The 25,621-nt window shown below is 34.9% G+C and overlaps 11 protein-coding genes and 1 non-coding gene across 15 annotated transcripts in view; 11 read left to right on the top strand and 1 right to left on the bottom strand.

The window, feature by feature from the left end:
- The window catches only part of fbxw11b (F-box and WD repeat domain containing 11b), a 649,789-nt gene that overhangs the window by 157,434 nt on the left and 466,734 nt on the right, over positions 1-25,621 (top strand). The gene's annotated exons all lie outside the window — the stretch shown is intronic.
- The window catches only part of pcdh1a1 (protocadherin 1 alpha 1), a 142,910-nt gene that overhangs the window by 91,859 nt on the left and 25,430 nt on the right, over positions 1-25,621 (top strand). The window contains exon 2 of the mRNA NM_001024095.2: positions 23,933-23,991. Coding sequence (NP_001019266.2) covers positions 23,933-23,991 — 59 coding nt within the window. The remainder of the gene's footprint in view (positions 1-23,932; positions 23,992-25,621) is intronic.
- Positions 1-25,621, top strand: part of pcdh1a2 (protocadherin 1 alpha 2) — a 126,635-nt gene that overhangs the window by 75,584 nt on the left and 25,430 nt on the right. Inside the window, exon 2 of the mRNA NM_001024096.2 lies at positions 23,933-23,991. Within this exon, the coding sequence (NP_001019267.2) occupies positions 23,933-23,991 (59 nt within the window). The remainder of the gene's footprint in view (positions 1-23,932; positions 23,992-25,621) is intronic.
- Positions 1-25,621, bottom strand: part of LOC141376356 (uncharacterized) — a 273,156-nt gene that overhangs the window by 47,036 nt on the left and 200,499 nt on the right. The window lies entirely within an intron of this gene.
- Positions 1-25,621, top strand: part of pcdh1a3 (protocadherin 1 alpha 3) — an 87,398-nt gene that overhangs the window by 36,347 nt on the left and 25,430 nt on the right. The window contains exon 2 of the mRNA NM_001024097.2: positions 23,933-23,991. Within this exon, the coding sequence (NP_001019268.2) occupies positions 23,933-23,991 (59 nt within the window). The remainder of the gene's footprint in view (positions 1-23,932; positions 23,992-25,621) is intronic.
- The window catches only part of pcdh1a4 (protocadherin 1 alpha 4), an 83,005-nt gene that overhangs the window by 31,954 nt on the left and 25,430 nt on the right, over positions 1-25,621 (top strand). The window contains exon 2 of the mRNA NM_001024099.2: positions 23,933-23,991. Within this exon, the coding sequence (NP_001019270.2) occupies positions 23,933-23,991 (59 nt within the window). The remainder of the gene's footprint in view (positions 1-23,932; positions 23,992-25,621) is intronic.
- pcdh1a5 (protocadherin 1 alpha 5) overlaps positions 1-25,621 on the top strand; it is a 79,709-nt gene that overhangs the window by 28,658 nt on the left and 25,430 nt on the right. The window contains exon 2 of the mRNA NM_001024100.2: positions 23,933-23,991. Within this exon, the coding sequence (NP_001019271.2) occupies positions 23,933-23,991 (59 nt within the window). The remainder of the gene's footprint in view (positions 1-23,932; positions 23,992-25,621) is intronic.
- Positions 1-25,621, top strand: part of pcdh1a6 (protocadherin 1 alpha 6) — a 75,036-nt gene that overhangs the window by 23,985 nt on the left and 25,430 nt on the right. The window contains exon 2 of the mRNA NM_001024101.4: positions 23,933-23,991. Coding sequence (NP_001019272.3) covers positions 23,933-23,991 — 59 coding nt within the window. The remainder of the gene's footprint in view (positions 1-23,932; positions 23,992-25,621) is intronic.
- pcdh1a7 (protocadherin 1 alpha 7) overlaps positions 1-25,621 on the top strand; it is a 71,162-nt gene that overhangs the window by 20,111 nt on the left and 25,430 nt on the right. The window contains exon 2 of the mRNA NM_001024102.2: positions 23,933-23,991. Coding sequence (NP_001019273.2) covers positions 23,933-23,991 — 59 coding nt within the window. The remainder of the gene's footprint in view (positions 1-23,932; positions 23,992-25,621) is intronic.
- pcdh1a8 (protocadherin 1 alpha 8) overlaps positions 1-25,621 on the top strand; it is a 67,368-nt gene that overhangs the window by 16,317 nt on the left and 25,430 nt on the right. Inside the window, exon 2 of the mRNA NM_001024103.2 lies at positions 23,933-23,991. Within this exon, the coding sequence (NP_001019274.2) occupies positions 23,933-23,991 (59 nt within the window). The remainder of the gene's footprint in view (positions 1-23,932; positions 23,992-25,621) is intronic.
- pcdh1a9 (protocadherin 1 alpha 9) overlaps positions 1-25,621 on the top strand; it is a 57,651-nt gene that overhangs the window by 6,600 nt on the left and 25,430 nt on the right. The window contains exon 2 of the mRNA NM_001024104.2: positions 23,933-23,991. Coding sequence (NP_001019275.2) covers positions 23,933-23,991 — 59 coding nt within the window. The remainder of the gene's footprint in view (positions 1-23,932; positions 23,992-25,621) is intronic.
- Positions 16,657-25,621, top strand: part of pcdh1a10 (protocadherin 1 alpha 10) — a 34,395-nt gene continuing 25,430 nt past the window's right edge. The window contains exons 1-2 of the mRNA NM_001024105.2: positions 16,657-19,173; positions 23,933-23,991. Of these exons, the coding sequence (NP_001019276.1) occupies positions 16,657-19,173; positions 23,933-23,991 (2,576 nt within the window). The remainder of the gene's footprint in view (positions 19,174-23,932; positions 23,992-25,621) is intronic.

Here is a 25,621-nt window from a genome sequence, read left to right on the forward strand (position 1 = left end):
AGTCAGATTTTTATAAACTACTGGTCAAACATTTAAACTGTTCATAACTGTTCAAAAGTAGTACATAATTTAAATTTAATAATTTTACTCCAATGATTTTCAAGATCAACGTTTAGCTTCATTACTTCAGTCTTCAGTCACATGATCCTTTAGAAATCACTCTAATATTTATTATTATTATTAGTAATAGTAGTAGTAGTAATAAAAGCAATACATAAGATAAGTAATAAATAAATATTTAATAAATATGTATTTAACAACTTAACATATTTTTTACATTTAATAAATGTTGTCTTGATGAACAGAATAATTTTATTTAAATTATTAAATAAAAGTAAATAAAAAAAGAAAAGCTGACCCCAAAACCCCAAACTTTTGACCGATGGTGTGTGCGTGTGTGTGTGTGTGTGTGTGTGTGTGTGTGTGTGTGTGTAATATTTAATTTCCTTTAAAATATTTCTATAATAATATTTATACAATTTATCATTTTGTACAATTAATTATTAATTTTATTGCTAAATATTCTAACCATTTACAGTAATATTAATAATAATATTTTTATTATTAGTAGTAGTAGTAGTTTATAAAAATAATTCACACATAAAAAAAACAAAATATATATTCAAATTAAATTAAATATAAACAAATATGTATTATTACTATTTATTATTTATGTATTTCATACAGTTGAAGACAAAAAAGTTTAGCCATTCTGTGACATTTTAATTACTTTTTCAAATATTTTCCTAGTGATATTTAACAGAGCAAGAAATATTTTGATATCTTGGCAAAACTAAATTAAAACTGCTCAGTATTATTAGCCCCTTAACTAACCAACCTTGTCCAGCATTTAACAAAATATTTTTGCTTGTTCAAACTTCTTATTTAAAATGAGCTGAAACAACACAATTATTGAAATTTCATTGAGACAATATTTTTTAATGCACTTAACTTATTAAAGTGTTAAATTAACTTCAATTACAAATTAAAATCAATTTCTGTTGGGGCAACATGAATGGATTGTTTGGAACCCTGCATTTTTTACAGTGAATGATGTGTCTAATTAACCTAACTTGCCTAGTAGTTAAGCCTTTAAACTGCACTTTAAGCTGAATACTAGTTTACAAAATTATCTACTGTCACAATGGCAAAAGCCAAAGTAATTAGTTATTATCATGTTACAATGTTATAATGATATACACTAAAATGTATACAATCTTTTTTGTTATTATATAGAAATAAGTATTTGAAAATGGTGTGTGGCTGTTTTCTCAAAAAAAAATCTTAATAATTTTTTTTAAAATTTCATGTCAACATATTGATATTTGAACCTTATTAACAATATAAAAATATTAATATAGTAAGATTTTAAATGATTATGTATGTTTTTTTAAATAAAAAATATATTGTGTTTACTGATATTTTATAGGTTAAAATCTACTTTTGCAAATCCTTGGTCAAAATTGCTTTGTGCTCTTATGTAAGTGAATATCTAAAGTACATGCAAATCAAGCTATAGTGAAATCTCACCTCTTATTTCTCCTCAATCTGTGTGCATGAATGTCACCTGCTTCATCTTGCGCATATCACATGTATTATTCAGCGCGAGTCACACGGCTCAGGTTTCGGTTATGCCATTATTGCTTCAGCCAGCTGTGAATCTGTGGTTTATGGGCAAACTTCCTAAGTCTATTTGAGGTTCACACCGGAAAGTGTGTCTGTGTGTTATTCATTAGTATACATGCATGGGAGGTTCACAGCTTTGACTTAGTGCTTCGGTATTGTAACAGACTATGAGTCATGGCACTACAGACAGTGGGTTAATACAGACAGTGTTATTTATTGTGATCTGACTGTAAATGGCTAAGCTGCAAGATATAAAATGCGCATCTGCTGGCTTTGCTTTCCATCAGACAGACTGACCTGAGCCTTTTGTTAAGGTCACAGCAGGATTCAGTCCCTCTGGATGGATGCTTTTTATCCTGAAACTGAGACTGGCAAGAGTGACAAATGTGTTGCTATTTTTCTCTGCAGGTCCTCTGCATCTTCTCAAAGCTGTTGATCTGCATAATGACTTGTTTACAAGGTTATCAGCAAGGATTGCTTTCACTAAAAATGTCAGAACATTCCAATAATATAATGATTTGTAGCACCTCAGTGATCCATTAGTTTCTATTATTGCACATAAATGAAATACTAATGCATTCAGCAATGCAATTAGAAGCGTCTGATGGTGATATAACATGTAATACTGCTTATGGCAACTGCAGGTGAATGGGGTAAAAAAAAAAAAACTAGTACTTATCATCAAACTTTCCGATTGGTAGATTACATTAAGATTTTTTTTTAATTAGTATTTAGTTGTATTACAAACATTCTATAGTTAATAGCAGGGGTTCACATACTTTTGAGTCCGCGACCTTCAAAATAACAATTCCAGTAACTCGCGACTACAACTATCATTGGAGGTTTTTATAAACCTACAAGCATTGCAAACAGCGGTGCACACGCACCAATAGGCCTATATAAACACAAATTAACAACACAAAAAATGCAACAGCCCTAACAACCATTTAATATTTATTTAGTGTTTTATTCATTTGTTTACATTAATAATAACTTCATCTAATGAGACTGGTATTGGGCACAATGTTTGCTGCACACGTCTATTCTTGATCATCCTCCATGTTAAGAATGATGTTTAAAAATCTTTAAAAAAAAAAAGATAAAAGATTTAATGTACGTTAGTTCTGTAAACATTTCACAGTTACTCTATTGCTGTGTCATTGACATAATGTAAATAACCAGGGGTCACAATCCAAAGGAAGAAAAAATCTATTAGTTTTTTATTTGCATATTGTTTTTTAATGAAACTATTGAACCACTGGTTTATAGAATTCTGTTTAAAATGCAAATGGGACATTATTTTTAATTAAATATAAATACAATTATTTTTATTTTCTCCTCATTGGAGTTCACACTTATTTCCCAAAGGGGAATTAATAGGCCATGAAACCCTCCTCTTTTGGTTCAAGTCTACCTCAGAATTAAAAAAAAAAAAATTGTCTGAGATGGGCGTGGACCGCTGTGAACAAAGGGAGGAGTGGGCATGACCAGCAGAGCAGGGGAAAAGATAGGTGCAAACAACTGTGGTCAGTTGGATCACAAAATGAGACACAAACCGTAAGAAGACCCATGATTTTATTGTTTACAAAGTTAAAATGCATAGAAATAAAGTAAGTAGTTTAATGTCCTGCTACATATGTTATTCGTAATTTCATATAGGCCTATACATAACCACACTTTGTTATATCATCTTAAAGGTAATAATGTTTATATAAACACTATAAATGAGGAGGACTCCTCTCCTCCTCAACCCCCGAGTCTGAATGCAGACACAGTGGAGCAGTGCAGCAGGTCTCTTGCCATATCTATTTCAACCATTAGCCCTGCCGGCAATATGGAGGATTTTAAACATATGCAAAGACCGCAGAGTGGGTATAGGCAATGTGTCTGAATGGTAATAAACTTAACTGATAAAAGACAAAGTCCTCCACGTTCCAATTCTTGTACAGCTCTCTCAACAAAAGTGCTTGCTGCAAACTAACAGCTTTGCTGTATCGGCCCTGAAAGTATTGTGGTGAAAAACATGCAACAAACCATGTGGACCTATGCAACAAACACATACGACCCTTCATGAATGGCTAAGTACTGTGTGCCATGTGCGATCTCACCTAGTCATTAGATCTCACAGCTTGGCAGGTTTGCTTTGCCTTCGGAAAGCACATGCTCTCATGAATAATTAAGAAGCAGGGTCTTCTCATAGGATTAGAAAACTCCGATATGAATTATAATGAGAAATCGACGTGTCATCACTCCACTAGCAAATGCACGCTATGATACTGATTTTGATCCTGCCCCCAAAATGTTTTTAAACCTGGATGAAAATAGCTGACAAAAACTCAAAATTATCCTTTTTTCCCCACAATTAAAGCTAAAAGGTGCTAATGTTGTCTTAACTGATGCTTAACACACACAAATCTGTTACAATCTCAAAAAAAAAGTACTCCAGGTTTTCTGGAACCTTTAAAGACACTTCTCAATGTGATTGTGTGTGAAGAAGCATTTATTTATCTTAGAAAAGTTGCATATAATCAAATTATGAATGAACAAAAGCCTAATGCTAAAACAATTAAAACACTAAAAAAGCCTAAAACAGATTACAGAATAAAGCAAATTTTGGTTTATGTACATTAGGTGTTGATTGTAAGTGGAGATTTATGGCTCAATGCATGAAGAAGGAAAAAATAATACTTTTGAGAAAGCAGCTTTTAAAATTATGTATTGCAGTTGAAATCAACAAAGACATGTGGTGAATATATAGTGTGACTTAGAAACACTTGAAATGGGTATTTTCATTGTGTCCTGCTGAAAATGATCTAATGGAAAGCCAAAAAACACCAAATCTCAAAACTGTCAGCTGCATCAAAAACAGTTTTTCTTTTTTGCCTGCAATATCTGTCCTTAAATCATGATTTATTTGCTCTATCCATATGCACACTAGCCTGCATACGCATTGTGTCTCAGGCTGCAATAGAAACAGCAGCTGATGTTTCCTGCAGTGTCAGTGAGAGGATGGGTGGGTCGTCTCTGCAGAGGGGCTGCAGGTGGCACAATGAGTCAAGCTCAACTGAATGCGCAGAGAGGGAGAGAGGGAGAGAGAGAGAGAGAGAGAGAGAGAGAGAGAGAGAGAGAGAGAGAGAGAGAGAGAGAGAGAGAGAGAGAGAGAGAGAGGGAGGCTGAGGATGGTTTGCTAGTGCCCTCTGTTGGCCACAGACTTGGTTATGGTTTCCAGAGATATGTGGGATCCTTAATTTAAGGGGCACAGGACACAGGTTGGAGAAATGGACTTGCTAGAAGGTCTTTACTAATGCACATAAAAGCTGTCTGTTCTACATTAAGACAGGATGTAAACTTAAAGGGATAGTAAAGACGTAGTACAGAGATTTTTTAAATGTTGGAAATCAGCAGCTATTAATTTTCCCCTTTGTTATGGATGTCAATGGCAAACTGTTTCTAACATTCTTAAAAATATCTTGTTTTGTGTAAAAATTCATGAAGGTTCGGAATCACTCAAGGAGGAGATAAATATGAGTAAATTGACATTTTAGATTAATCGTTTCTTTAAATAATGTTGGCCTACAGTTTAGTAGTAACTGAAAAGTCATCATTATAAAACCCAGTTTTCATCTTTTACTGTAAAAATTGTGCTAATTATATAAAAAAAAATTATATTACACTTTGAAACCTCATTCTGTCAACTCAGAATGAATGGCCAAAAGAAATCACCATCATTTATAACAGTGTTTCTCAACCACGTTCCTGGAGGACCACCAGCTCTGAACATTTTCCATGTCTCTTAAATAAAACACACCTGATCCAGATCATCAGCTCATTAGCAGAGACTAAGACCTGTAATGGATTTGAAAGAGAAAGGAGACATCCAAAACATGCAGTGTTGATGGTCCTCCAGGAATGTGGTTGAGAAACACTGATTTATAATAATCATTAGAAAATCTAAAACAATTTTAAGAGATTGTTTAAAATGATAAAAGTCTGTTATTTGTAACAGCACTCTTAGATTAGTAGTAGATGTTTATTTGAATTTGCTTTGCTTGTTATAATTTACCACTTTGTGGAATGGTTATTTTCACTATTTTCCTGCTATAATCTACTGGTGTGTTTTGTAATTCCATTGCAAGTGCACTCAAACAAAAATATTGTGCATATTTAAACTATAAAAGAGTAAAATATCAAACATAAGTAGGAAACAAGTCAAGTTGGACAAACGCAAACTTGCATTAACTATCTTTCAAAACTCTTGAAAATTATTTTTATTTTTATATTAATTGAGAAATATACATTTTAAGGATGTATTAGGTTCATTAAAAAGTTTTATATCAAAAAAATATATTTTGCAAAATAGCAAATAAAAAAATACTTAAATAAACTAGTAAACGGTTTATTCCTCAATCTTTTTCACATAGTTGATTTGTATGCTATATATACTTGATTGATAGAATAAATAAAGCTTTGGCTAACGAATAACTTCTTTAAAAGACAAGAAAGCCTCACTAGACCAACAATTCTGAAAGGATTAAATAAATAAATAAATAAGTATTTTCATTTAGTCCTTTGAAATGTTTATTTTTGTAGTGGAAAATAAGTTTAAAAGAAGGCTAATTAAATCCTCATTAAGATTTCTTTTATTCTGTGTCTTTTGTATTATTGATAATTTGTTGATTTTCTTCTTTAATTTACGGAAAAATTCACAGATTTTCAGTAAACATGTATTCTTTTTTATTAAAGTTTTTTTTCAATAATTAAGAAAATATCAAATAAATAACTGAATGATTTATTGTCATAAACGTCGATCAGCAAGACATCTTAGTCTTTGTCTGTTTTATTCTGCCCAGTGCTCTCAGATAAACTAAATTTGTTAATTTAATGGCATTGAAAACACACTGTCTTTACTGTTATAGAAGCATTTATCTCTACACTCTCAGAAATAAAGGTACGCGAGCTGTCACTGGGGTGGTACCTTTTCAAAAGGTACACATTTGTACTTAAAGGGTTCATATTGGTACCTCAGAAGTATATATTAGTACCTAAAAAATTAAGAAAACACTTTTGTACTTTTTTTTAGTTAACAATATGTACCCTTGAGGTATTAATATGAACCTTTAAGATACAAATGTGTACCTTTTGAAAAGGTACTACCCCAGTGACAGCTCACGTACCTTTATTTCTGAGTGTATAAAGTCTTACTTTACAGTTTATGAGTGATGTCTTAAATGTTTGCTCTAAAATATCATTTATGTATCAAACTTTAATTTAAAATCAGATTCAATTATAATTATATATTAATCCAGATCTTTCAATGGGCCTAAAATAAGTCACACTGTTTATAGTTTTTTTATCGTTTATAATGTTAATGATGTTTTAAACAGCTTGTGTTACCTTTGCAGCTCATCTTTCATTTAATTATTGACTTGATGCACAAATGCTAATTGAGACTCACAATTGCCAAAAATATGGTCATTTTGTTCTTGCAAAAACATTCCACATGTCGTTACTTCAAGCTACAGTGACTCAGATTTTCTCTAGTGTTCATTTCCAGCCTCAGCCAGTAGAGGTCTTTCTTACACACCATCCTTCTCATGCCTCCTCTTCCCCCAGTCATTTCAGACACTCTTTCTCTCTATTTTTTACTGTCACTTTGTGTTAAACACAACATGCCTTCTGCTCCCATGATGCTGTGCTTCTCATTTCTTTGAAGATGCGCAGTCCTTTTACATTTCTCTCTCACTCTGTGTGTCCTCACATTTACGCCCTAATTTCAGGAACTAAGATCTAGGCACTAAAGTGTTTTGCAATGCTATTTAAACAGAAAAACAGCAATAAAGAATGTTGTCGCTAATTTTTATGCATTCCTATAAACAATCCAGTATAGAAAACAGATTTTAAATACATGTTTTTCATACATGTATATCTTATAAGTCTTTGAAGAATATATAAAGAATAGCACTTTAAAGAGTAATAAATAATGAAAGATACACAGACTAAGTTGTACCTTAATTAAATGCTTCACTTTACAAGGAAGTTTTTATCTTGTACTTAAGCTTATTAGACTAAGAATATGGAATGTAAAAGTGGAAATAACCTACCAAGAAAAACATAACTTGTATTAAAAAATACTACCTTTCATAAGTTTTATTAATAGTGTCATTTAATTAAATGTTTATTAGCTAATTAATAATTAAGTATTTTTTCAAGCAAAGATGCATTAAGTCAAACATTTGTCAAAAGTATCAAAAGTATTTTTAAATACAATAAATGACTTGTAAATACAGATTTTTCTCACTGTATTTTTTATAAATAATTTATTATTATTATTTTCATATATATAAAGAGTTGGCATCAGTTTGTATATTCTCCCGTGTTTGCGCGGGTTTCTTCCGGTTTCCCCCACAAGTCCAAAGACATGTAGTATAGGTGAATTGGTGGGCTAAATTGTCCATAGTGTATGTGTGTGAATGGGAGTAAATGGGTGTCCCAGTGATGGGTTCCAGCTGGAAGGGCATCTGCTGTGTTAAACATATGCTGGAAAAGTTGGTGGTTCATTCCACTGTGGCGGTTCATTCCACAGACTCCACACAGAAATGTCAACTGACCCAGCCGAGGCTTGAACCAGTGACCTTCTTGCTGTGAGGCGAACTTGATACCCACTGCGCCACCGCTTCGCCTTATTAATTTTCATAAATCTTTTTTTGTTGGTTTATTTAATAATAAACAAGTTAATTAAATTAAAATAAATAATTTTCAAAAATCTTGGTTTTTATCTAACAAGATGCTGCATCACATTTTATGGTGAAACAGTGATATATAAACACTCAAAATTGCCATTTAAACATGTATTAATTAAAGATAATTAAGCTTATCAAAAGTGAGACATTTATAGTGTAAAAAATAAATATTTTAATATAAAAAATTAGCTATTCTGAATTTTGAACATGAAAGATAATAATTAAAACACAGTCACCCCTATTAATTACTAAGCATCAACCATAATAGGTCATACTAGAGCAGCAAATCATATTTTGGATTTCTGAAAAATCAAGACACTGAGAACTAATGATTCTGAATGAATTATATTAAAATAAAAAATACGCTTAAAAATAATAACTTATAATTAACAATAATATACTACTAATAATAAGTGACACAGTGGCTCAGTGGTTAGCACTGTTGCCTCACAGCAAGAAGGTTACTAGTTCAAGCCCCGGCTCGGTCAGTTGGCGTTTCTGTGTGGAGTTTGCATGTTCTCCCCGTCTTCGTGTGGATTTTCCCCAGGTGCTCTAGTTTTCCCCACAGTCCAAAGACATGTAGTATAGGTGAACTTGAAATTGACATTTAGCTTTAAATTTTAAGTGAAAATAATATCACTGTCAACATTTATAAAGTATATGGAGTCTAGAAACCATGTTGTCCATTCTGGAGAAAATTAGTGTCCAAATTGGTCAATTGCCAACATACACTATTCAGTCATGAAAAGGAGTGTACAACTTTAAATTCACCATTCTGCTCTCATGCCCTACATCACCAATACCAAATATAGGCCACAACTGGCAAGAGGGAGGATAAGAGGAGAAGACATGCATGCAGAGAGTGAGAAAGTGAACGACGCAGGAAGAGGGATTTTTAGTGCACACACACACACTCTCTGATGGGTGCTGTGTGACTCTGGATGCCCTTGCTGAGGGCACTGTTGGTGCAGGCTGCCTGTGCGGTGTCTCTCAGATGGGTGCATCTCTTTTAAAATCTGGCACACTTATGTAAGTAGGGTCAGGGGAGGAGGAGGACCACTTATAAATGGGTCTTTGGCCTGCCAAAGGTCAAAAGTCACAACTCAAAGCTCAAAATAGTGTACTAATATCTTTCAAAGTTCAACTGTTTGGCAGCTTATCTTCATGACAGCAATGATGGCAGTCTAGTTTTTCAATTATATCTCTATACCTTATGCCTTGACCGAGCAAGCCAATTTTTGTATATACTCACCGGCCACTTTATTAGGCACACCTGTCCAACTGCTCGTTAACGCAAATTTTTAAACAGCCAATCACATGGCAGCAACTCAATGCATTGGAGCATATAAACATGGTCAAGATGATCTGCTGCAGTTAAAACTGAGCAACAGAATGGGGAAGAAAGGTAATTTAAGTGACTTTTTTTGTGGCATGGTTGTTGGTGCTAGATGGGCTGTTCTTAGTATTTCAGAAACTGCATATTTACTAGGATTATTACGCACAACCATCTCTAGGGTTAACAGAAAATGGCCCAAAAAAGAGAAAATATCCAGTGAGTAGCAGTTCTGTGGGCGCAAATGCCTTATTGATGCCAGAGGTCAGAGGAGTATGTCCAGACTGGTTCGAGCTGATAGAAAGGCAACAGTAACTAAAATAACCACTCGTTACAACCGAGGCATGAAGAAGAGCATCTCTGAACACACAACATGTCAAACCTTGAGGCGGATGGGCTACAGCAGCAGAAGACCACAGCAGATGCCACTCCTGTCTGCTAAGAACAGGAAACTGGACTACAATTCACACCTGCTCACCAAAACTGGACAAAAGAAGACTGGAAAAAATGTTGCCTGGCCTTTTAAGTCTTGATTTCTGCTGTGACATTTAGATGGTAGGGTCAGAATTTGGCGTCAACAACAAAAAAGCATGGATCCATCCTGTCTTGTATCAACGGTTTGTGCTCCTGGTGGTGGTGTAATGGTGTGGGGGATATTTTCTTGGTACACTTTGGGCCCATTACAACCAATTAAGCATCATGTCAATACCACAGCCTATCTTAGTATTGTTTCTGACCATGTCCATCCCTTTATTATCACTGTGTACCCATCTTCTGATGGCGACTTCTAGCAGGATAACGCACCATGTCATAAAGTCCAAATCATCTCAGACTGGTTTCTTGAACATGATAATGAGTTCACTGCACTCAAATGGCCTCCACAGTCACCAGACCCTAATCAAATAGAGCCCCTTTGGGAAGTGGTAGATATAGAGATTCACATCATGGATGTACAGCCGACAAATCTGCAACGACTGCGTGACGCCATCACATCAATATAGACCAAAATCTCTAAGTAATTTTCCAGTACCTTGTTCAATCTATATCATGAAGGATATATAGTTTAATTTCCATTATATATATATATATATATATATATATATATATATATATATATATATATATATATATATATATATATATATATATATATATACACACACATATATATATATATATATATATATATATATATATATATATATATATATATATATATATATATATATACATATATATATATATATATATATATATATATATATATATATATATATATATATATATATAAACAAAACTAATAAAGCAATTAATAGTTTGTTTAACCAGTATATGTTTTTTGATGCCCAAAATGCTGGTATGGCCATAAACATTTATGAAGCACCAAGGACCAGTTTCTGCTTACATGTTCTATTATTCACCACTGAAGACAAAAAAAACCTAGATTTTTGCCTGGGGTGTGTAAAAAAATATATAAATAAATAAAAATAATAATAATAATATATATATATATATATATATATATATATATATATATATATATATATATATATATATATATATATATATATATATATATATATTTATGTGAAAGCTATCCTCTTTAAAATGTAATGAGAAAATCAAACTCAGGTAGTTTCAAACATAATCATTCAATGAGTGGCATTTCAAAAACACATAAATATGATTATGATTGTTTGAAAATCAAACGAATGAGGGGACAATTTTGGAGAAACATACCACTAAATAACACCTTATCATAAACTTAACTATCAGTGCTAGAAACATGCCATTTTTGTTGTTGTATCTATTTAATTAATTATTTAATATCTTTGGGGGTTAAGGAGAAGCAGGTGAACAACAGAGGTATACTACACTGGAAAAGCCATACATCTGGTGATATAAACATTCTATTAAAACATTTCCAAATTAGCCTATATGGTAAAAGCATTTCAGGTGATAGCATAAAAGGACCAGGGCAGAAGTGATGAATAATTTATTGATAATTTGCATGAAATGGAATAACTGCAGTGAAACTAAAACTAAATTGTTTTAGTTTAGCATTATTTCATAACAAGCCAGAATAGTAGAAACATGTTTAAAAGTATAAAATGTATACAAGCAAAAAAAAAAAAAAAAAAAAAAAAAAAAATATATATATATATATATATATATATATATATATATATATATATATATATATATATATATATATATATATATATATATATATATATATATATTTGCTGTATTCTCTGGGCCATTTGTGTCTTAATCAGTCTTCACATCATTGTCTTTACAATATTATCTTAAATAGACATTGTTGTATTAATATTTGACATGTATGTAAGATTCTGGCTTGTATTCCGACAGGAATCTTAATTTGGGGTTTGTCAATTAGCAGTATTATACTCATCCCTTTTCTCTATCATTCACAACTCAATACGCTCAGTTGCCCAAAGCCATAACTCACTTTTCCAAATGTCAGGACAGTCTTGTTATTGCGCACTTACACTGAGTGTACACACGGAGGATGATAGGACTGGTTGTGCGTTTAAGTAACCTGCTGGTTTATACAGAGATACCGAGAGATAGGGGTTCAAGTGTAGTGTCTAGCCTGGCTTAATAACACTCCCTGACTCGTTGACTTAAGTAGAAATCAGGTTTAAAGGTGTGGAGCTGGGGTGGTGGTGGGATGCTTAAATTCGAGAGAATACAGAAGCAAGATGTGCATTGCTATTTATAGTAGTTTGGTCTCAGGCTGATTGGATAATAGAATGATTGCCAACAATAAATTAGCCAACATAGGATATTTTGAAAACGTAGCCCTATATACATTTCTGGAGATTGCAAATTATGTAGCCAGAGCTATGTATGGCTGCATTTAGTCTTCAAAAACGAATGCTACGGAGCGGTATGATGCCGTACCTTTTCTCGCTTACCAGCTGACCGCTTAGCTTTGTGTGGACGGCTTTCCTGCTGTAACCAGTTTGTCCGTAACAGGTAATGAAGTTGTAAATAACGTTCAGTTTGTTGCACAGAGCGATCCTTGAGGGCCGTGTGGGAGGTTTGATTTGCATGTGTGTGTGTTTTTTCTCACAGTGACAGCAGCCATGACAAGCACATGTCTTAAACATAATAAATCAACTTCAGAATTATGAATGGTTATATTCTGATGTCATCATTTTACTGTGAATTAACAAACAAGACATATTGAAACTTTGTTCAAGTCCACCATAATGACTACACAAAATTTAGTTTTTTAAGCAACAGTATACCTACACATAGGCTAATAATATTATTGTTGATTTACCATGTGTTTGAGAATTAACAATAATAATAGGCTAATCATATTATTCTTTAGTTTACATTTACAGAATCGTGAGAAAATCGTGTTCTTGATTTTAAACAAAAAAAAAAAATCGTGATTCACATTTTTGCCAGAATCGTGCAGCCCTAGGGGGTGGGCAGGTCAATCTGGGCTTTTAGAAATACAATTGGTTGGGTTTAGGGATTAGGGATTTAGGGGTTAGTCGATTGGTCAATGAGTACATCAGTCAGTTGACAGTGGCTTCTGATGGACTGATGTGAGAACAGTAGGCACGATTGACACTCGTGAGAGAAATTTAAGATCTGAAAAAGCTTACAGTGGCCTCTGGTGAACTCACGAAAACAAAAACTGCAAAAAAAAAATAAAAATAAAAATAATGTAACTCCTGGGATGTATTTTGCTTTCTCCAGAAATGTAAATAGGGGTACAAAATCAGAATGACCCCGGGTTGGAATGAGCCTTGTTAAAACATCTGCGCATGCTCCTCCATAAACTTGTTTATAAACATCACTTAGATCTGAGAAGAAAAGCTGAATTATGAGATTTGTATTAATCTCATAATGATGTATTAATCTTTCAGTACTTTAGAATCAATAAACGCATTCCATTGTGTGCATGTTCAGGTGAGACAATGTACTGTAGATGGAAACAGAGACAAAATCTGAATTGTAGATATCTGCAAGTCAGAAAAGTAAACATTGGGGTATCTGACCCAGTTGCTTGCAGGGTGTGTTTTTTGCTGCAACACATTTGGTATTATACACAGTGGTTTCCAAAAAGAACAAAACAAACACATCATGAAAACAATATGCAAACATTTTTCACCTTTTGTCCTATACTGTCAACTCAGCTGGTTTACATTTAATTGCAGAGAACAAAGATTGCCACCTGCTGTTCTGTGTTCCAGTTACCCCATACTGCAAAATAAATAAACATTACACTTAAAATTGCATATGAAGGGCCCATTTTATTCTTGAAATACATTACACAAAATGTTTAGATAAAACAGCAGCTGTAGCAACAACAATATAATGTCTTGAGCAAACGAAAATAGAAGGATTTAAAAATATGTGCTCTTTTAAATAAATAATTATAAAAAATATCTGAATGAAGATTGTGTTCCATTGCTGTATATGGCGATGACACAAGGCGACCCTAATGCGACGGGTTTAGGCTGACAGTCTGCCCTGGCTTAGTTTATGTCATCGGTTTCAGAGTGACACGCACCCTCACTGTGGCGCATTTTGACGGATGCACAGAGATCGAGCCCCAGGCGCGCACGCCCGAATGACCTGGTCTGTCTGAAGTCAAAGCCACAGACGGGGAAAGGGAGAGGAAGAGAGAAAAGCACATTCTGGGGCAATAACAATCATAGCTTTTTATGATTAATATGGATGATGGGTGATGGAATTATTATTATTATTATTAATTTTTTTCAAAAACGTTAGCACCATTTCTTTGTGAAACACTGAGCTGCTTGGTATAATGATTTGCCGTTGGGCGATTCTCATGTTTGAAAAGTCACAGCCTGTCATGAGATTGTCAGGCGTACATCAAGGATTATTCGCACAGTAAGAACATGAGATATATGGTCACCGGCCACTTTATTAGGTACACCATACTAGTACCGAGTCGGACCCACTTGTGCCTTCACAACTACCTTAATCCTTCCTGGCATAGATTCATATGGGTACTTGAAATATTCCTCAGAGATCTTGGTCCATATTGATGCGAATCTCCCATTCCACAACATCCCAAAAGTTGATGCCAAATTCTGACCCTACCATCTAAATGTCACAGCAGAAATCAGGACTCATCAGACCAGACAACATTTTTCCAATCTTCTATTGTCCAGTTTTGCTGAGCCTGTGCAAATTCTAGCCTTTTTCCTGTTCTTAGCTGACAGGAGTGGCACTCTGTGTTGTCTTCTGCTGCTGTAGCCCATTTGCTTCAAGGTTTGACGTGTTGTGCATTCAGAGATGCTCTTCTGCATACCTTGATTATAACAAATGGTTGTTTGAGTTACTGTTGCCTTTTTTATCAGCTTGAACCAGTCTGGCCATTCTCCTCTGACCTCTGGCATCAACAAGGCATTTGCACTCACAAAACTGTCGCTCAATGGATATTTTCTCTTTTTCAGACCATTCGCTGTAAACCTTAGAGATGGTTGTGCATGAATATCCCAGTAGATCAGCAGTTTCTGTAATACTCAGACCAGCCCATGTGGCACCAACAATCACACTACGTTCAAAGTCACCTAAATCACCTTACTTCCCCATTCTGATGCTCGGTTTGAACTGAAGCAGTTTGTCTTGACCATGTCTACATGCCTAAATGCATTGAATTGCTGCAATGTGATTGGGTTATTAGAAATCTCCATTAAGGAGCAGTTGTGAGGGTGTACATAATAAAGTGGCCGGTGAATGTATCATTTTTGCACATTAAAACCGTATGCATATTTTTACTGTAAAAACTGTAAAACACTGATTTTAAAGTCTCAGTTTGTTGCTTTAACACTTTCCTAGCTTATAGTTGAAATACAATTAAATACTATGGAATAATTATTAACAACATGCAGTGTTTTATGGCTTTATATGTTGAAAAAAAACTTTAGCAGAAAAGCTTCAGAATTGTATCGTTTATAAGGTGATTGACATTATTTTAGCTTTTTATAATCAAACAGTTTTTTTCTAAATTAATCGATTTTTAACATTTTACTGTAACATTTGGTTTATATGTCTACAAAGTTTACAATACAGACAAACATATTGTTTCAATATATTATAATATAATCCACTTTTCATGTATGGCATTGGCTTTTTAATTAACAAGTTTTTTTACATTGGACTTTTACAAGATTGTAAACACTTTTTACACACTTTTTCCTGTTTGGAGCGTTTATATGAAGTTATGAGGTTTAGCACAGCAATTGATATGAAGAAATCATATCATACCTATAACACAAAACCACATCGAACGCATTTCATTTTAAGTGTTTTTCCTGTTTCGCAAAGTGATGAACCAAAGCTTAAAATGCTTTGTCCTAGTTCAGGGAAGGATGGTTAAGCTTCCCAAGTACTCAGTTTCTAATCATCATAGCTTTTTTTCCTCCAAATGATCAGAAACCTGGTAGGCTATACTGAGTGTACGAATGGTTGTAGATTTTGCTTTTTGGCGGCTTCCATCAAGCTGTTATATTTTCTTACAACGTCTCGAATATCAGAATGCATTATATTTGAGAGGGCAGCCCCTCCCCCGGTGTACCGCACCAACACCATCAAACTGAGCCATGAAGAAGAGGAGCAAGAGGAGTACGGATGGGAGGGGTGCTTGAAGCGGAGAGGAAAAGAGAGAGAGAGGAGTGCGCGCACGGCGAAATATGCAGCACCAGTGGCAAGGAAACACACCCGTCAGCGGCGCGCACAGGGAAAAAAAAAGGATAAGCGCGGACAAAGGAAACATGGACGCATCCGAGAAGTATCCGTGCGCTTGTAGAATGGAATTGACAATTAGGCCATTGTGCACATAAATGAAAAACCGTTAATGCTGAAGTGGAAGGCAAGATATTGCAAACTGACAAGGCGGAGTGCTGTTTTTAATCCGTCTGCGGATCCTATGATCTTGCGATGGCTGTTGCAGGGATATGTGATTGCCTAGACAAAAAAGTGCCTCTTTCTTTTTTGCTATTTTTATTATTTTGTGGCCTTGCTCTCGGACAAATACGATATTCCGTGCCAGAGGAATCGCAGAGTGGAACGATTGTAGGTGATATTGCACAGGATTTGGGTTTGGATATTCGAAAGCTCTCCACCCGAAAAATTAAGGTAACCTCTGACAGCGGCAAAAGGTACGTGGACCATAAGAATGGAAAATTGGTGGTAAACGAGAGAATTGACAGAGAGACGCTGTGTGATACGAGCACCGCGTGTGTATTAAATCTCGAGGTTCTTCTTGAAGACCCACCTGAAGACCATAATGTCGAGGTGGAGATAACAGACGTGAATGATAATACGCCGCAGTTCCCCAGAGACGAGTATCAATTAGAGATCACAGAATCGGCTTTGCCGGGCTCTCGTTTTCCGATCGAACACGCGCAAGATCCGGACATTGGTACCAATTCTGTTCGACTGTACCGGCTCAGCCCAAACGAGCATTTCGCGCTCGATTCCAACAAGCCTTCGCTGAATACTAAGCACATCGAGCTCGTGCTCAAAAAGCCCTTGGATCGCGAGCTCGCCCCTTATCATCAGTTACTCCTGACAGCGACAGACGGTGGCACACCAGCACGAACAGGTACCGCAAAAATAAACGTTCGCGTCTTAGATTCGAATGACAACAACCCCGTTTTTGATAGCTCAGTCTATAAAGTCAAATTGCTTGAAAATTCCCCCAAAGACACTTTGGTTATCAAACTGAATGCCACAGACCAAGATGAAGGAACAAACGGGGAGGTGCTTTATTCATTCAGCAGTTACACCCCAGACAGGGTCAGGCAGATGTTCAGCATGGACATCAACACTGGAGAAATCAGAGTCAAGAGCAATGTGGACTATGAAGACACCAATTCATATGAAATGTACATCCAGGCCATGGACAAAGGCCCAGCTCCAGTGGCTGCCCATTGCAAAGTGGTGGTGGAGGTCGTTGATGTCAATGACAATGTTCCAGAGATCGTGCTTTCATCTCTGTCCAGTCCAGTACGTGAAGATGCACGTGCAGACACAGTGGTGGCACTGATCAGTGTCACTGACCGGGACTCTGGCCCTAACAAACAGGTCACCCTTGAAATTCCACCAGGTCTTCCTTTCAAAATCAAGTCGTTTAGAAATTACTACACCTTGGTAACCTCAGCCTTTCTTGACCGTGAGAACACAGCAGCCTATAATGTCACCCTCAGCGCTACCGATGGCGGCAACCCTCCTCTTTCGTCTCAGAAAACCATTCAGGTGGATGTCGCAGATGTGAACGACAACCCTCCTCGCTTTGACCAGACCTCCTACACTGTGTATGTCACGGAGAACAATGCACCTGGAGCCTCGCTCTGTACCATCAAGGCTCATGATTCAGATGTCAACGAAAACGCTCGCATCACCTACACGGTCCTAAATGACCACAACCATGGGATCCTTGTCACCTCCTATGTGTCGGTGAAAGCAGACACAGGTGTTGCCTACGCTCTTCGCTCCTTTGACTTTGAGTCATTACGGGAGTTTCACTTCCAGGTTAAAGCTCAGGATGGTGGTGTCCCACCACTCAGCCGTGTAGCCACCGTGTATATCTACGTAATGGATCAAAACGACCACCCGCCTGAGATTGTGTATCCCCCAGCCAATGGCACACGCTCAACGGAGACAGTCCAGAAGAATGCAGAGCCAGGTACATTGATCACAAAGGTTGCGGCCTATGATGCAGATGCTGGACAGAACGCATGGGTTGTCTATCTGCTTGACCAGGCCAGTGATCTGGATCTATTCAAAGTGCACGAACACACAGGAGAAATACGCACTACACGGCGTGTCCTTGAAGACAACTCCACCTCTTTTAGTCTTACCGTACTAGTAAAGGACCACGGAGAACCACCTCTTTCATCTACAGCTACGATTAATGTGGCCGTCATGGAGGTGCCACTAAAAGTCACACCTGACCCCAAACGAATCATTCGCCCTCACAGCGCTCTCTCATTATCCAAAGTGACATTATACCTCATCGTGGCCTTGAGTGCCACCACCTTTGTTTTCTTGGTGACGGTGGTTGTGCTGGCAATTGTGCGTTGCCATGCCTACTGCACCCAACCCGGATCCTGTTCGCCCTGCTGTGTGTCTCAGAAGGCCCAGGCAGAAGGTGGCTTGGGAGGTGGTGGTGGAGGTGGTGGTGGTGGTGGTGGAGGCGGCTCTCAACCCAATAACAATGTGGTGCTCCGAAGAGACCTCAAGGTTGAGCCCCATTACATTGAGGTTCGGGGGAATGGCTCGCTGACCAAAACCTATTGCTACAAGACCTGTCTGACTGCCACATCGGGCAGCGACACCTTCATGTTCTACAACACAGGCCGGCCCATTAGTGGCACCTGGGGCTCAGAGCGCTTCTTTACTGGGGGAAGTGGATTTGTTCGCAGGCTTAGTATGCCAGATGCAGCAATACAGGTGTGTCTCATCACATATCTTATATTAAATAAATTAATAAACAATAGCAAGTAATAGTAATAATCTTGTCTAATTTATGGCTAGATATTTTAAAAACAAATCAGAAGATGCTAGACATTCAGTGAAGAACAACTTTAAACAATATTAAATGTAACAAAAAAAAATTATGTAAATAATAAACACTAAAACTCATTGAATCAAAATAATTATATGAGATGTATAACACTTCTAAATATGTCTTTTAATTGGTTTTCACTGTAAATTTATCCAGTTTATTTATTTAATATACATAGAAATGCAAATGAAATGGCACAATATACATGCTTTATCGTTCATTACAGAATGTAACCAAAAAACAAACAAAAAAAAGATTTTTTTTCACTGCATTTGGTAACCCTTATAAAAATTAACCTTGTTTTTATTATATTGACTGTAAAAACCATGCATTCAACAGATTGTTTAACGTTTGTACAAATATCTACTATGATTAGTGTTACAAAATAAGGAATAATTTCTACTTTTTCCCAAAAATTTTGGGTTTTACATAAATAACCTTGTCTTTTTGTGTGTTTATTTTGTAGTTAAAAACATGATTCATTTTAGGGAAACTAATGTGATAACATTTTTGCTGTTTAGTATACTGATATTTAGTTGCTAAACAACATTTGATTATATGTGTGATCAAATCGCATTTTACAATGAAACTTCACAGCTGAAGTCAGAATTATTAGCCCCCCTTTGATTGTTTCTTTCTTTTTCAAAAATTTCCCAAATGATGTTTAACAGAGTAATGAAATTTTCATTTTGTCTGATAATATTTTTTTTTTTCTGGAGAAAGTCTTGATTTGTTTTGATTCGGCTAGAATAAAAGCAGCTTTACTTAAAAAAAAAAAAAAAACAATTTTAAGGTCAAAATTATTAGCCCCTTAAAGCTATATGTTTTTTTGATAATCTACAGAACAAACCATCTTTATACAGTAACTTGCCTAATTACCCTAACTTGCCTAGCTAACCTAATTAACCTAGTTAAGCCTTTAAATGTAACTTTAAGCTGTATAGAATAAATATCTAGTAAATATTATTTACTGTTATTATGGCAAAGATAAAATAAATCCGTTATTAGAAATGAGTTATTAAAACTATTATAGAAATGTGTTAATAAAATCTGTCCATTAAACAGAATTTGGGGGGGGGGAAGGGGGGCTAAAAATTCTGACTTCAACTGTATATACATTGTAAACCACAGTTGAGCAAAACTTTGTAGTCCAACTCTGGTTTCCAGTATGTTTTAGCGCAAAATGTAATTTAGTCAGACCAGGAACAGCAATAAAGCTCTATGCCCACGTGTCAGAAGCTTTTGACCTTGTCAACTCCTGTTGTACTGTGTGGTTATCTAGTGCAGCTTTACAGTGCTTTCCTTCACCATGCATTAGTGTCAAACATCAAGTTTTTCTAGAGTAGCGCATTGCATTTATGATGATTCAGGCATTTGCTCCCACATCTGAGGCTGTCATCACATTTGCAGGATTATTTCCTTCCTCCCACTGCCATCTCACTGTCTTTACTCCAAGATTATGTTTGCGTTTTTATATTATTTTAAATCCACCTAAAAAACGGGGAAAGTTTGATGCCAATGCCAACATTTGGCAATACAAAAAAAAACAAGATAGATTTTATTGTGCTGCCTGTTCGCAGTCATAGACACTGAATTGATGTTTTTTTGTCAGTGTAATTGGCATGAATTCATGTTCACTTTGTCAGCCATGGATTCGTGAAATGTGTTTTAATTAGCCAGAACATGATCCAAAGGCTGGGTGTTCTTGATCTCTCGCTCATGGGAAGCGATTTTGCAGATGGTTTTAAAAAACACACACCAAAAAAATAAAAAAAAATAAATCTAAAATTGTCTAGAGTATGAGAATAGCTGGAGTTTGCTCCTGACAGCATCAGATCCTCTCAGATTTGCTGGTGAGAGGCAGCACAGACACTGCAGCACAGTCGACACTGCAGAGGATTTAGGAGCAGAGGCCGTCTGTCCGAGATAAGAGAGCAGGCAATGAAATTAACCTCCAGCCTTTGATTCTCTCAAGCCCTGCAAATTATATTGTGGCAGCGAGGCAGAGTCTATTTGCACGCATTCTCTCCCCCCTGAATTCACCTGATTAAAGAATGTTATTTACTCAAATTATCTGGGCCATTCTCTAATGCCTCATCCTATTGCATACTTCCCAACCTAGATTTTTTTTTTTTTACTAGGGCGAATATAAAAAGAGTGGCAACTACGTGCTTGTGCTCTCCCTCTGTGTAGGAGCAATTAATTCATTCACTGTGTATTGCAGGAGGAACAGATGACCATCTTAATGCTGATGCCTTGTATTCGGTTACAGTGGTCATCTTGGCTAGTGCACAGATTGAGTTGCTCTGGTTGAGGGCAGAAAATGCTCTGGTATCATGTTACATGAGGTCAGCTGGTATCCCAGGATGATATCATCCATGTTGCATGAGAAATGGGATGGATGTTGGGAGAGGAAAGACATTTAGAACTTGGTCTTGAGTAGAAGGGGTGCAGATTTATTTGAAAATGTGCGATAATTGCTTGGGATGCACAGTATTGCAATATTTATTTTAATTTCAGATAACATTGGGACACGAAAAAAAGTAATTTCCTCAGCTGCAAAATATGGACTTTCCAGCACAGAATTGTAATTTTATATCTTGCCTTTTCAATTACATGTATGTGAAAAAATCGAAATATTGGAAAACAAAACAAAGCAAACATGCGAGAGCTTTTAAATTCATAACAAAGTCGAGAAATAAGGTTTCAATTCTGAGAGAAAAGGCATTTTGAAATGGGAGATATTTTACAGATTTTTTTCTTGAAATTCCAAGATTCCTTCTCTTAATGTTTTCCTCAGAAGTGTAAATTCAGTGTTTTTTTTAATTGTTAGAAATACACTACCAGTAAAATGTTTGTCGTTAGTAGGACAATTTAATGTTTTAAATTAAGCATATGCTGCTCACCAAGGCTGAATTTTTTTAATAAAACATACAGTAAAAATTGTAAAATTGTGAAATGTTATTGCACTATAAAATAGCTGTTCAAAAGTAGTTTATAGTTTAATTAAATAATTTATTCCAGTGATTTTAAAGAAGAATTTTCTGCTTCATTAATCCAGTCTTACTTTGACCATGATCCTTCAGAAATTATTATTATTATTATTATTATTATTATTATCATCATTATTATTATCATCATCATTGTTAATGGTTATAGTTATAAAAGCAATAATGACTGAAGTAATATGTTAAGCAGCTTTGACACAATATACATTGTACAGTTATAGAAATAAACATGAATTGAATTGAATGAATAATTTCATTTGAAACTACATACAATAAGAAAGCAGTTATTCAAAATTGTAATACATATTTAACAATTTATTTACATTTAATAAATGCTTCCTTGATAAAAAGATTAATTAAAAAAACATGAAAAAAAATTGGCCCCAAACTTTTAACTGATATATTTAACTGAGTGTATATATATTGATATATAATTTAAACAAATTTAACAATTATTCTGTTTGCTTCTCTCAATTCTAAATTTTCTCACAGAATTTTGTTTTTATTTATTCTAGTCACAAGGAACTATAGCATTTACAGTACTTAGAGTTTTTTTTATCCTAATCGAAAGGACAATTGTAATACATTAACATAAAATTGGGAAAAAATGGTCACAATTTTAAAAAGCAAAATTTGATTTGCAAGATAAAGTTAAAATTCTAGAGAAAAAAATGACAGTTGTGAAAAAAAAAATCAGATTTATTTATATTTTTGCAATTTTGAGTTTAATTAAGTTATTTTTAAATCAATATTGTATATTTATTAAAATGTGTAATTCTGATGTACAGTATATCTCCAAGCTGCTAGAAAACAAGTCACAATTATTATTTAGAAATGCATAATTGTGAGAAATAAAGAGAAAGTTAAATTCACAAAGTGGTTTGAATTCTTAAAAGAAAAATCTTAACTGAGTAAAACAAACTTTGAATTCTCGCAATTCTGAGTTTACATCTCTGACGTGTCTTTTTATATCTCTAAGAATGTTTATATTTGTAAGATTGAAGTCAGTATTGTGACATGTGAATACAGAATTGTGAGACAATTTCAGAATTGCGAAATACAATTCAGAATTTAAGAGATGTAATAATATTTCAAAATTAACATATTGATCCCATGGCAGAAATGGGTTGTGAACTGAATTCAGGCATTACTTATTGAAAAATTTCAATTTACATTTAACAGTATCAATAAAAGTCAAAATATTTAAAGTATTTTTAAATAGCTAATGTAAACAAGCAGAAAGGATAATGTACAATGACGGATACATTATCAACATATATTTTATCACATAGTCTGCAAGTTTGCAATATTGTCCTTCCCTAGTAATGGAGATATATATTACATAAATATATGTATGTTATTAGGTGAATATCAGCTGCCCTTCATATGTGTTATTATAAAGAAATCTCTCTCCCCAAACACTCTTTTTGGGTTTATAGCAGTGAGTCATGGGCAACGGCCTAGTGCCAGTAATCATCCCTGTAGTCCTGGTCTTCTTTAGCTGTGGTTCATATTAAAATGCAAGACACAAACACACACGCACACACACATGATTTATTGATGAGAATGTATCTAACCCTTTTCTGTCTTTCCACCCCTTCATTCCCTCTATCTCTCTCTTTCTCTCCTTCTCCAGCCCAAAGGCCCAAATGCTGACTGGCGTTACTCTGCGTCGCTGAGGGCAGGAGTGCAGAGGTAAGCAGTTTTTGCTGTTAATAATGTCCTGAAAGAGTTACAGTCCTCCCTGAACTGATATGGAACACATCTCTAAATGTCAAGTGTTTACTGCAGCAGGCCATAGTTTGGTAGCTGAAGCTTAAACATGCTGTGAATCATTTTCCAACTCTAATTTCCTCATTTCCTTGATTCACCATAATCAGATCTCAACCTTCAGTGTCATTATGCTGGAAACCATCTTGTTTGAGTCTAATCAAATTGAAGGGAGAGCATAAGCTAAAAGGGATCCTCAAAATATTACCCACATTGTACAGTAGTTATAATTGTGTTGTTACAATGTTTTATTTGCTGATGTGGTTAACATGAACTAACCATGGAAAGTACTTTGACTTGAGTTAATCATTATTTATACATCTACTATGTTGGAATATCTGGCCAATTCCATACATGTTCAATAAAAAAGGTCAGAAGGGGATTTTCTTCAATGTCAAAAATATTAGTAATCATTAGACACAGACTGATTCGATGACAGAGCTATGGGTTACGTTACACCAATGCAATACAAGAATTACATTCAGGAGGTGCTCAAGAAATCTACATTTTCCTGGTATTTATACACAACTGATATTAATAGAAGGAGTTTTGGTGGAATTTATCATTTGTCAGTCATTCTGCAGTCTTTTGGCAGTTGCACCCAAACATACTTCCAAACATACGCACCAGAACTGAACAGTTAAATGCATCTGTTTTGGGGCCCGATTGACCCCAATATAATTTCCATCTATAGCAACCCTTGCAAACACACAGCTCTTGAAAACTTTAGGCACATTTCACTTCCCTGTTCCACTTAGAGAAGAAGTTTGATTAATCTATTTCTAGGTAATAAATATAAAAATAAAAGAGACATAAAAGCAATAAAAAATAATTTTCCCTAAAAACTTATATGTTTGTAAATTATTATTATTTTTTTATTATTTATTGGGTTTGAGTTAACATTAACTAACAATGAGCTGTATTTCTCTGCATCTAAACACCTGGATTTGATTTTTAGACCTAACATTCCATTAGACATAACATTTTTAAGTACATTCTTGTGACTAAATTAAGGTTTTCTTACTTTTGAAAGTGATAAATATGTATTAATACTGACTGAACTCTGCATTACTGCATTACCTTTCACAGACAATTATACCTTGTCATGTCAGCCTTTAAAAGACTACAAAATATAAAACACACACACACAAATTTTTTTTACCTAAACGCTTGGCGTTTGCTTCCATAATCAGTGGGTACCGTCTAATTTGTGGTTACTAACATTCTTCTAAGTACAACCCATTTTATTATAGGTTGAGGTACCTCTTTGACTTTAATTGTAATACTTTAACTACCAGACTTGTTTGACTGTCTTTATATTTCATTTTAGAATTTCTTATATAATTGTTTTGTTTATATTTTCAGTTTTTATTTTTGTTGTTTTATTTATTGCAGTATTTATTTTTTGCTTTTTTTTACTAATTAGGTTGTCTATGAAATATTTATAAAATGTACAGAACAATTATAACTGCAGGCATGGTGGCCTCACAGCATGAAGGTTGCCAATTCGAATCCCATCTGGGCTGTGTAGTGTTTGCATGTTCTTCCCGTGTTC

This window comes from Danio rerio, chromosome 10 (assembly GCF_052040795.2).
Source record: "Danio rerio strain M-AB ecotype USA chromosome 10, GRCz13ab, whole genome shotgun sequence".
Taxonomy (NCBI): domain Eukaryota; kingdom Metazoa; phylum Chordata; class Actinopteri; order Cypriniformes; family Danionidae; genus Danio; species Danio rerio.